This window comes from Myotis brandtii, unplaced genomic scaffold (assembly GCF_000412655.1).
Source record: "Myotis brandtii unplaced genomic scaffold, ASM41265v1 scaffold686, whole genome shotgun sequence".
Classification (NCBI taxonomy): Eukaryota; Metazoa; Chordata; class Mammalia; order Chiroptera; family Vespertilionidae; genus Myotis; species Myotis brandtii.
In genome coordinates this window covers 4,681,836-4,694,687 of record NW_005370683.1, presented here as the reverse complement: position 1 = coordinate 4,694,687, position 12,852 = coordinate 4,681,836, and the positions used below count along the sequence as shown (strand labels likewise).

Below are 12,852 nucleotides of genomic sequence, written 5' to 3'. Positions count from 1 at the left end.
AAGAGATATTTCCTGAGCCACAGTTAGGCTACCTCTCTTTTCTGCTCAGACATCAAGTTTAGATCAAAATAATTGTATATAACTAAATAAAAAACACCATGTGACATAGATTAGAGAACTCTTCCACACTTCATTTCTGGTACAATTAAAAACAGTTTAATGTCTCAAGGCACCACTATGGTTGAACATCAGATACACAGGTAATCAGCTAATTTTCTACTATGCCATAAAGTCAGTAAATAGCTTGTGCAATTGTGAAAAGCAATCTCTAGAGGGTTGTTGGATATATAGTAGGCACGTGTATCATCATACAAATAGAAAACAATGAGTCCTAGAAAAAGCATGTTGAGCACCGTTGTGGCATTGTTTGTATTTCTCTACCTAACATTAAGCAGACCTTACATTTACAAAAAGAAAGACTAAATTATTGAAAGGTACACTCAGGGTTGCTTTTTTTTTTTTTTTTGCTGTATCCAAGTAAGTGAATCTAGTTCGTGGGTGTACTTTTAGAAGTCGTTGGATCAGGGTCAGCTTCTGCCGCGCTGGCAGGCTCATTCAAATGCGAGCTCAAGTTTTCAGACGTTAGGTGGGAAGACTTGAAGACAATCTCATTGAGGTCGGACCTGATGCAGACCAAAGAAGGGTCATTCAAAGGGTCTTCCACTGAGGCCTGGGTGTTTTCTCGAGTGATTCCCATGTCTTTGCTATGTTCTGATGGGGATTTTCGTTTCATGCGAGTGTAAGTTTTATCTTGATTCTCCATGCCTGGCTCATTTTTCAAAAAGCGTCCAAAGAACCAAATGAAGAATCCAAACCACACAAAAGCTATCAAACTTGGAACAAAAGCCATACACTTGACATCAAGGCTAGCCCCTGTGAACCTGCTGTGGAGGAACATGTCTCCTTCAACATACGTCTTATTCGTTTGAGGATTAGTATGATTGGACCTCCATTCCCAGGATAGCTTGGTTCTGTTCAAATCCTTTAAACTTTCTGAGTCTTTAACTGTATATATCTTCTGCCCTGGGCCAATATACTGTCCATATTCATGAGGCTTATAAAATATCTGGTTCTTCCACATATTAAGATCCAAAATCAAGACGAGAAAGATAATCCCATAGTTAAACCATTTACCTGCATTAAAAAAGAAATACTGCATATTAGTCAAAGACCTATAACACTACAATACAGTTTACTCCAATAAAAAGGAGATAATGGTATAATAATATAAATTGTTAATGCTTTAGACCTGTTAACAATTCATTTTTTGAGAGTGCTATGCGGCCATTAAGTGAAAATTGGCAAAGGGAATTTCCTAAATGGATGGTAGGCATATGAAAACATAACTGTAGGTCCCTCAGCCAGTAACTTGTGGTATTTACATTAACCAGATTAAGGCCCCTTGTTTTATAGGCTCCACAGGTTATATTCAAATTTGGACCCATGTAGGTTATTCTCTAGAACCTTTCACTTAATGTCTAAAAACAAAGTTCTAATAAAATTCTTAGGAAAGGCCAACATATAATTCAACATCTCTTAGAGTTTCATAGTAATGTCTGGGTGAGACATAAATCATTTCACAATGCAAGCACAGCAGCATATCAATTGAATTCCCATTGCTGTTTGCAGGTGACCTGTTGATTAAACCATTAGTTGATGTGATTCAGATCAATAATCCTTGAGCATTCACTTCGAGATGTTAAAAATAACTACATCAAATTCTCATTGAACAGAATGCATTTATTGGACATATAAATATAACTACCCCTAATGAACTATTTTAGAAGACATGATTTGGAGAGATTGTAACTACCATGATGTCTTTGTAGTATTTTAAATTTTTATATAAATAATATAGTCTTAAAAGTCATATGATCTAGTGATATCTTTATTTCTACAAATGGAAAATGTGAAAAACATTTTCAAGGAATACTACATTCCATTGTAATTTTTATTATAATCACCATTTATAGCAAGTTTGAGAGTATCAAGTTTATCACAATAAAATAGCAATACTCACCTCACAGATTTGCTGTAGCAAATTAGGTGACATATGTAACAGCTTCTAGAAGCTTTAGTTCTAATTATTATTTGTATCATGTCAAAATTATTTTATTTTGTATTTGAAGATAATAGTGTTGAATATTATTAAGTTACTAATTCACCTGATTATAGAACTTTTGGAAAAGGAGAGAGGTAAGATCTTGGGCAAATTTACTAAAATAAGAATGATAAAAATGTATTTTGCATATGTACTCTCACAGAATATATAGCTATATTAAAAGAAAACTTTGTGAGGAGTTTAGGAAAATATTTTATCATCATCATTACACATTTTCAAGTTCCTATTACATGCAAGGTTGAAGGGTTTTAATCCTGGCTCTATTTAAATTCTCTAAACCCCAATTTCTTTGCATGCAGAAAATAATAGTACTTATTAAAGCTGTTAGCATTTTTCATGAAATTATTAAATGCTAAGTACAGTGCCTAGTGTAATAGGTATTCCGTAATTGTTCCTATTATTATCATCAAAGCCTTGCCTAAGCCATGATAATGTCTTCATTTGCATGGGATGGTACAATTTTTCTCTATGAAGAGAGTTTATATAAACTATATGAAGGGGCATTATAACTCTGCCTGTTTTAAGATTATTCAACTCCATAGGGTTTATAATATTTATAGTGGAAGCTCTTGCCTGAATGATTTATTTTGCACACCTACATTAGAAGGTAGGTTGGAACACTGGAAACATTTCCAGATATGATAAGACATCTACAACGTCTGGCACTGTGAAGTTCAAGCCACTCATGCCCTCCTGGATCTTAAAACTGAAACTAATTCTCACTAAGAATCAACCAGAAACAAATGAAGCTAAAGCCAGGAAAATGCAATCAAGTACAAAGGTGAGCATCATTACCAAACATCTACTGTGCTCATAACAGACTCTGCTTAGGATACCTTAGGAAATGCTGAGGGCATATGTTTCTACCTTCAGGGGAGGAACCCATCATCTTATTGGGGAAACAGGATAGAGACGTCAATAGATAAATAAAAATAAGAAGCCACATTTGAGAGGTGCTTAATGAGTGATCAAACCATACATGCTGAAGATGTTGAGAAAATGGAATAAAAACTGAGGGCTAATTTCTATAGAAAGGATTTTGAAAGAAGTAGTAACTCATGTGGTCCCTGAAAAAAAAAAAAAAACAGGATAGAAACTGAGGGCTAATTTCTATAGAAAGGATTTTGAAAGTAGTAACTCATGTGGTCCCTGAAAGAAAAACAGGATAAAGAGCAGTTTAGAAAATTTTTTCATTTCTTTTAGTATGTTTTTTTTTTTTTACTATGCCCCAGATAGAACAGCTTACAGAAAAAAATCAGGTGATATGGGGGGAAAAAGAGGCTGAGAGGAGAGAGAAGAAAAAGAATGAAGAATACTGCAAGGAAAGAAAGGCGGGAGATGAATGAGCGATGGGTGAAATGAAAACGTTCAGAGATTCTTCATCCCGTGTTCAGGAGGCACGGGAGTGCAGCTTCCACGACAGAGAGCAAGTTGAGAGAGGTGCTCTGGGTGCTTCTCTGCTGCAGATTTCTATGTACCCGCTTGCTGTGAATTCTATGTGTTAGAAAGCCAGATTGAATGGTGAGGGGAAGAGGTCCTTGAACTTGGATGACTGATCATCACCTTCTTGATTCACAATGGGCCCTTGGAGAGACTTGTTCCCCTCTAGGTCATTTTGATAAACTGGTGAACAGGGCAAGGGCCTCCATAAAGAGGTCCCTGTTTCTATGGTGATGACAGGAGATCAGAAACTGAAGATAAGCAGCAGCACAGAATCAGGGAGAAGAAAGGGAGGCCCATGGAGCTTGGAGAAAAGTGCTTTTCTGGTGGGGAAAAGATGCTCAGTGAATGTTTCAAGACAAAGGAAAAAAAATCAAAGAATAAAAATGGAGCTATGGCCCAGCCGGTTTGGCTCAGTGGATAGAACATTGGCCTGGAGACTGAAGGGTCCCAGGTTAGATTCTGGTCAAGGGCACATGTCCAGGTTGCAGGCTCAATCCCCAGTAGAGGGCATGCAGGAGGCAGCCAATCAATGATTCTTTCTCATCATTGATGTTTCTCTCTCTCTCTCTCTCTCCCTTTCCCTTCCTCTCTGAAATCAATAGAAATATATATATATATATGTCACTCCTTTAAAAAAAATAAAGCTATGTACTCTGATCACACTAAGAAGAAACCTTGAAGATAGAAAGAGCTGTTTTTCCTACTTTGAAATTATTTTTCTACCATCTCAGATGAATGGTGCTGGGTCAGTTTGACCACTAAAGTTTGACAATAAAGAATCACTGTATGTTATTTCTTATGTGGCCTGAACTCTGAATATTTAGATGGGATGGAGGGAAAGCACATTAAAAATGCAATGCTTGACATCAGTTAATGGATACCATCACCCTACTCTAACACATCTTTACCCATTTGTGAGAGGGAATGCCCTCGTGACAGAAACTGCAGGCTGGAAATCGGCAGATGGAGATTTCATTCTAACGCTGAACTTGAATAATACAACCTTGGGTAACCTGTTTAACCTCTCCAGACCTCAATATTTTATTTTCAAATTGAGGACATTGAACTACATGCCTTCCAGTTTTATGATTTTCCTCCTCTTTCCCCAAATCCTTCTACTCACTAGCTCCATGAATTCAATTTTTTTGTTCTGTGAAATGGAGAATAATACCAATGTAACTGCATCAAAGGATTATTGTGAGGATAAAATGAGAAGTTATTATTTGAAGTTCTCTGAAATATATTGTTTGCCAAAAATGTAGGGTAGTATTATTTTACAATTTCTTTACTTCTTTAGGATCTCGGTGACAGAGCAGAGGGAAAAAAGAGTATGTACGGGTTTGTAACAAATATATATCTTAAAGGTGACCAGTTTGGATAAAACAGAATGAATTACTGTGAACTAACATTATTGGGTAGATATTACTAGGCCAGTTACCTAAGAGGACCCAATGTGTAGCTACATGAAAATATACTTTGTGAATCAGCATATTTAACATGTTAAAAACCTATAGCAATTGGTCATTGTTCTACTGGTTGCAGTAGTATTGCTCCTGAGCAAAGGTCTTGTACATACACATAAGCTGAGGCTACAAGACAGGAGATAGTACTTCCACTCCCACCCCAGCCGAGAGGCCATGTGGCGATGAAAAAGTGCAGAGGACAGAGAGGAGACTGAGCAGAATGCCTACTGATGTATTTCCTTATTCTATGCTATAGCATTGTCCTTCCCTATACTGTCATAGCCATTCAGCCAAAACTTGAAGCTGCTGGAAATCTAGAAGAAATGGGTCTTCTTACTTTTTTGTTTGTTTCCAGACCACTTGGCATAACTTCTGGTCCATTTATCCATTTGTACAGAGAAAGAATGTTTATCTTTCTCTAACATCCATTCTTACATCTTCCCACACAGTGTTTTGTTACCTTGGTAATGCTTTCTCCTCTTTAAAAAAACAACAACTACTTTTGCGCTATGAGATGTGGCAACCCAGAGAGCAAAACCTGGTTGGACAACTGAACCTTGCTGTTCTTGTCTGTAAGGTGCGGGAACTGAGCTATATAATCCTTATGGTTTCTTCTCAGCCCTGAGAGTCTATTGGATGAGTCTGTGAAATAAACATTGTCTAAACATTAATGTTTTATGATGGGTCAGAAAATCTCACCATGAGAGCAAAAAGATGGGGTACACCATTTCCAGATGGAGAAAGCTTTCCTCAAAAAGAAAAAGCTTGTGTACTTTGAGAAACACTGATTAACATAAAAACTAAATTTGAGTCCCTGAAATAACTCACATGGAAAGGATATAAGGCACAAAAAAGGGAAGGATAAGAAGTGCTTCTATTTCATTTCCCAAAGTGTGTTGTGAATGTACAGTCAACCACAACAAGAGGTTTGGTATTTCAACATTGATCATATGAGAGATATTGCATTTCCTCCTGTTGTTCCAATGACATAGCATAATGTAAATCAGCAAGGAGGCAGGGTACAAATCCATACATTATTTCTATTAATCTCCCTGTTGAACTATCTCACTGTCTCCTTTAATGAGAAATCACTGCATGGTGTTGGTGGGATTACCTCCTTCTTGTATATTGTGCTTTTAATGAATCATACTGATTGTCAAAAATGATATTATGATGATAATTTTACCTTTCTACTTTGTGGGAGTCTATAGAATCCTGGGATAGTAAGTTTTAAAAGGATTCTCCATTAAATATCACCCTCACTTACCATAGGAAGTGACAACAATTTGGAGGAAACTGTCATTTTTTTCAACTAGGAAAAATGCCTATAAAGGACTGATATTTTTACCATGTAACAAAACTTTCAGGATTCAAATATGCAATCATAATATATTTTAAAAAATCTTTTACCCAGTAGTTTCCAGCTAGCACTGTGCTTGAGCTATGCTGTGGGCACCTTCCACCAAGTGGATACCACACTGGGCCAGACTCTGGAATCCAGAACAAATACATGATGCCGTCATGTTCCACAAAGCCATTTAGTATCCACTATGGGATGGCAAGAAACCCTGGCCTTGAAGAAGATGAGTTTTGGATAATTAAAGAAATAACAGCAGGCTCTAACAGGCTTCTTGGCCATAGTCAATGCCCTCTCATTCCAGACAAGAGCAGTAAAAACAGGGCTCACTGCATTAGCATCTCTTTAAGTCCTTGCCTAGGGAATTTATGAACATCTAGAACCCACATTAAGTGCTTGGACCTTGAGGAGACCATTTAGAAACTTGAAGATATTTACTAAATCATTTTTGACTTAATAAGAGTTACTTGAGTTGGTAAAGTATCCTCTTAAGACTTAAAAACAAGTTAATATAGCTTCTCAAAGTGCCTCTCTTGTCATTGTTGCTTCCTAAGTGGGAGACTATTCCTTTAGGACAGTGGTTCTCAACCTTCCTAATGCCGCGACCCTTTAATACAGTTCCTCATGTTGTGGTGACCCCCAATTTCATTGTTACAAATTGAACATAATTAAAGCATAATGATTAATCACAAAAACAATATGTAATTATATATGTGTTTTCCGATGGTCTTAGGCAACCCCTGTGAAAGGGTTGTTCGACCCCCAAAGGGGTCGCGACCCACAGGTTGAGAACCGCTGCTTTAGGACATAATCTGATATGACGAGTAGAGGCAGAAACTTGTGATGATGAAAGAGAAAGAAAAAGCTATCTAGTTGTACTGAAGATTGGACAGAAGATTCTTGAGATTGGGAACTATGTCAGGTTCATTTTTGTATTTCCTAGATCCTAGCTTAGGTGTAGACACAAATTAACTCAGAAAATGTCTGTTAACAAACAGGTAAGCTCTGAGATAGTATGTCCAAAAACAAACAAACAAACAACAACAAAAAACAATGAGTGAAGTTCTATCCTTCGAATCAAATACATATGTTACAATGATCTCTTGAATTCCGGGATATTGCAAAAATCTAATATAATCTGGAAAATAAAATATTCATGTATCAAAGATGGATTAATTATATATTTCAAGTTCTTCCTCTGAGTGCGAAGGCAGTTTCTGAGGAGCATGTGAGTTTTATAATGAAAATCCTCATCTATGCATAAGGACACCTCAATTGGGGGAGGGTGGGCAGGGTGGACCAGCTCAGGGGCAGCAAGGACTCATAGGTTATGGGCGAAGCAACTACGGCCTGAAGAAGATGAGTTTTGGACAAATAAAATGAATTGCTGCTTTAGGTAGAAGTAAACATAGTTAGTTCTTAGAGCTGTATAAATGTGTTGATAATGGAAATTGCTTCAGGGAAGGTTTAAAAAAAATTCACAACTGAAAGAAGAGCAAGAGGTCCTGTGTACTCTGGATAACTACATGATCTTGGGGGACTGTCATGGTGAACAGGATGCATCCTATCTCCCTATAACAAGTCCCTCGTTAATTCTGTCCGACAGAATATTGTGCCCGATGGACCACTGGCCTGCCCTCCCTAGCACGTCCCATGATCTGATGGACACAGGAGAGCTCTTTAAAAAACAATCTCTGGGAACTCATTTGCCAGAAATCATGCACCTTTGGCAACAAAGCGAAGGGTTTTATTCATTATTTTCCCCATTCTCGCCATCGTGCAGCACCTGTGCCCTCACACCGCGCAGGGAACTGAAATAGAACACACACGCCACTGAGGCTTGTTTACTTCTACATTTTCCATTTTTGCCGAGAGGGTTCCCGCGGGCATCATCGTGCCAACAGTGTGAATTCTCTCCTCGCAGAGGCACCGGCCTTCCTCCGGCCTTTCCCCCCAGCCCCCACCTAATTTACTCAGATGATGGCCACCAACGGGACCCTTCCTTTGTCTGGCTGGGATGACAGATGGCAGAGCTTCCACCGGGACTGGCATTAATAGGACTCAGAGGAGCTCCCGAGATTGAATTGAGAGGCCATTCCTCTCTCACCTCCTGAGACTCAATACATCACATTTTGAATCCATCTTTGCACTCACCTTATAGGTAAAGGGGCAGAGGGCAGAGGAGAGGATTGCACAGTTGCATTGAGCATTTACTTGGGGTTGGGCTAAAAGCACCGGGGTGACCTCATCACTAACCTTTTACCCCCTTTGTTACTGAAATAAAAATTCCCAGAAAAATATTTGAACACACCCTTAGATAGTGATGATATACATACTGCAGCAAACCATCTGTCAAGGGGGACCCAGAGGAGCTGAACAGATGCAACAACTCAGGTTATTTCTGACACGCATAAGGAAAACTAGCTTGGAATCAGGATTAAGAACCACTCAAAGCCTAATGCTTTGAAATGGGAATGGGAACTCATCAGTGTCAGATGGCCCTCTCCATCCACAGCAGTTCCCTGGGAGAGAGATTCTTGCCATTCTCAGCATCTTCCTTCCTGAGGACTCGGGGCAGTCACAGTAGAGAACTCAGAATACTGGATAATTAATCAGAGGGCCTTTCTTTGACTGCCTAATGTTTTACTTTGTTTTAAAATTAAATAGAAACACAAACCCTGAATGGATACATGGAAAAGCTTTAGGTAAAGACAGTGAGAATTTGAGTGCTTAAGACATGGCAGACAGTGTTTTAAGTGTCTCGTACATGTGAATCAATTTAATTCTCATAGCAACCGAGGGGTAAGTACCAGTACGGTCTCCATTTAACAGATGAGAAAACTGAGCCACTGAGCGGTTATGGAGCTTGACAAAGGCCATGCCAGCTGTCAATGGTGGAGCTGGAGCCTATGCCCAAACCTCTATACTCCATTGCCTCAGTGTGCACCACACACCCTTTGTAGATCACTGAGCCGCAATGTTGATGTCAGGGTATGGCCATCCTTGACCCTTAGGAAACCCTAGCAGGCCCTGTCCAGCCTCTTCTATTGCAGAACACACACAGTAGAGAAAGCAGCACATGGAGCTACGTGGGGTCCCTAGGGTCCCTTCCACCTCAGCTCCAGTTTCTTCTGTGGTTCCCAGGCCTTTCCCATCATGCTCTGCTGTGGGGCCTCCTCTCTTTGCCTGGGCTCTAAACTTCCAGCTCCTGGCAGGCCTCTCCCATCTCCTTTCCCACCGGCCACCCATTTCTATTGAACTTGCAGTCTCACCCTTAACTTTGTTTTAGGAGTTGCATATAAAAAGAAATTAAAGCTGAGATGACAAAACTGACCCACTCACCTTTCTGGAGTGCCCACATGTCTACTTTTGTCGCAACACCCTGGGCTCTGGCTCCAAAATCACCTGAGGCCCTGAACATTAGCCAGCTGTGGTCCTGGACTTTAGTGTCACACACACTGCCTGACTGTGAACCTGTGCAGCTGGCCTGCCGGCCCATCAACCTCTCAGGCATCGGGGCCGAGAAGAAGAACTTGAGAGGCCTGGGTCTGGGACCCTGTGTCATGAAGTCAGCCTGTCCGGAGAGGCCCCAGCCATTTCCACTCATTCCTGCAATGGCAGCACTGTCACCGCTTTTCTTTGTAAATAAAGCCAGACCATTAAAAAAAAAAAAGCTGAGATGAGAGTAATTCTGACAACAGAAAATGTTTCTCAGCAGCAGTGTTTCTCAGAGTGTAGTCCCCTGGCACCCTGCATAAGCATCCCTGGTGGTGCCTGGAGAATGGCTGATTTCAGGCTCCACCACATACATCAGGCATCCGACTCTGGGTGTGCAGCTGACAGATAAATAAGAGAGGGAGAGAGAGAAACATCAATGATGAGAGAGTCATTGATTGGCTGTCTCCTGCATGCCCCCTACTGGGGACTGAGCCCACAACCTGGACATGTGCCCTGACCGGGAATTGAACTGCAGCCTCCTGGTTCATAGGTTGATGTTCAACCACTGAGCAACACTAGCTGGGCTGATTTTTTTTTAAAACAAGCTCTCCAGGTGATTCTCATACACACTAAAGTTTGATAACTGTTGATGGATATAGAGGATTTCATGCTTAATCATCCCAGTGATGATACCACATTTGCTTAGTAAGAAAAGTGTTGATGTCTCTCTAAGGAAGGAAGCAGCACTTGGAGAAGCCGATCAAGTCAGGGTTTGCAGTGCACTTGGGCAGTCGTGGGCTACTAACTACTGAGCCTATTAAAATATAACACGGAGCCCTGTGGTTTGGAGACTTTACTTAGTTTGCCCAGAAACAATGGTTTTACAAAGTCAGATAAAGTCAAAGCCCTTTCACAGGAGATTAGGTAGCACTCCAGAGTGGCCTCAGCAACCTCTTCAGCCAACTAACAGAACAAAGGCAGTAACTAACAAAAACAAGAGGGGAGAAGTTAGGACTTTCTTTTCTATCACCATTTCCTAGGAAATGTGATCAGGGGTGGATCTGGGGAAAGATATATCTTCTTAGCACAAATTAAATTTAACTTGTTTTGGGTGAATCCCTTCACCGCAAAGCCCACATGTACCCTATTTTATTTTTAACTTAAACTGCAGAACCCTCAAAAGCGCCCCCCCCCGTCCCCCACAGGTCCAGGCACCCAGACATTTGCATGCTTGGCCCAACTCCGGAGACGGTCTGACCTCAACTGTGCCTTCTCAATCACACCGAGAAGTTCTCAAAGATCAGCATCACCAGGGAGGCTTTGCAAGAGGCCCATTCCCTGGCTTTTGCCCAGACCCACTGGACGGGAACCATTAAGGATGGGGCCCAACAATCGGTATATTTATAAAGTTCCCCAGGTGATATGCTAATCAGCATAATTTGGCAAACACTGCACAAAAGCCTTAATCACAATATATTCCCACCTCCTGGCAAACTTACTAACATGCAGACTCCATTAAGTTTTTGCAAAATAATACTTGGCGGGACAAAAGTTTACGCTCAAAGGCATAGGAGCGTCTACCTCAAAGCTAAGGACTCTAAGTTTCAGGGGACCCCTGTCACCTGGTCCCCTTCCAAGGCCTCACTATCATTCTCAGGTGTACATTTCATGTTTTTAAACAGAGCATCCCAAATTGTGTAAGCTTTGAGGGCCACAAAACGTAAACCTGCCCCTGTCTTGAAATGACAGTATATCTGACAAAACCACGCAAAATGGTCCTGAATTCAATACTTTCAACAGCTTGATTTTTTTTTTTCTAATCAATGGCTTCTCTGAATCTGCCCCTCCCCTTTTAAACCTGTTAGTCTACCCTCCAGCAGTATAATTTTGACTGGGATTCTGATATTCAGTCCGAGACAATATTCGTGTCATGATGGCCTGGGACAAGAGCTGATAGCAAGAACAGATGGTCCAGGCAAAAGCCCACCCAAAGGGATATGCCGATGCCATGTGCATGATGGCTGTTCAGAAGTCCGGGAGGGGAGCATGCTGCCGAGATTAAGTGGGGACTCTGAAACCACACGATGTGACCTGAACTCAAATTGATTGATTTACCTGGTGAATTTAATAGATGAGCCTCATTCATTCTGAATAGGAAAAGCAACCTGCTGCATCTTCCCTATTCATGAGCTCATTCTCCAATTTAGAAAGGTCGCCTCATGCTCAAAGCAAAAAAACAGCCTTCAAGTTGAGAAGCAAAGGTCTTTTTGCAGTGCTCATGTGTTCACGTTTCCTGTGTTCAGGCTATTTTTACTCGGGAGCACAGACGGTAGTGTAAGCACAGATTTCCTCAGCAGTTTCTATCATAGCAGGTGTGGGATCCTCGGCCATTGTCCTAAAACGTGCACACACGGGCGACTTGCATTTGAACAGCTTGGAAACTAATACCATCCTTCATTTGGCCACGCAGCTGTCTGCTTCTTGTTAGAAAAGAAATAGAAGGTATAAAGCATAACCCTAGGAAGCCTTTTTTAGAAGCAAATGACTGAGATGCCACAAAAGAATATTATAACACATCACATTGGAGGTGTTTCAAACGCAGGACACATCTGAAAGTGAAATCATCTGAGGAGCCACAAGAGAATCACTGGAGACAAACATGAGCTCTGCCACAGAAGGAGGTTTGTACTCAATCAAATGAGACCTGGGCCAACTCCCTGAAGGCTGATGGTCTGATGGGAGCTACCATTGTTTTGATCTCAGCCGTAAATGAAGAACAAAGCACAAAGAGTGTTCATGTTGAGAAAAGTTACTGAGCTGTAGGTTGTGAAAAGGAAGCCCACCAATGAAAAAAACAAAATAAGGCGGGGTGATACAGGGAGTACGGCGAATTGTAGACTACCTATGGTAAGGAGTTCGCTACCTCTCTACATTGAAGATTTGTCCTCTCCCCTGACAATCTTGTGCTAGAGCACTAGGTCTGACAGCAGAAGTGGCTGCCCAACCAGGGACTGCATTCCCACCCCACC

The 12,852-nt window shown here is 40.8% G+C and overlaps 1 protein-coding gene across 1 annotated transcript in view; it reads right to left on the bottom strand.

The window, feature by feature from the left end:
- Nucleotides 1-403: 403 nt before the first annotated feature.
- TMEM117 (transmembrane protein 117) overlaps nucleotides 404-12,852 on the bottom strand; it is a 456,029-nt gene continuing 443,580 nt past the window's right edge. The window contains exon 8 of the mRNA XM_005881702.2: nucleotides 404-1,134. Coding sequence (XP_005881764.1) covers nucleotides 488-1,134 — 647 coding nt within the window. The 3' untranslated portion in view covers nucleotides 404-487. The remainder of the gene's footprint in view (nucleotides 1,135-12,852) is intronic.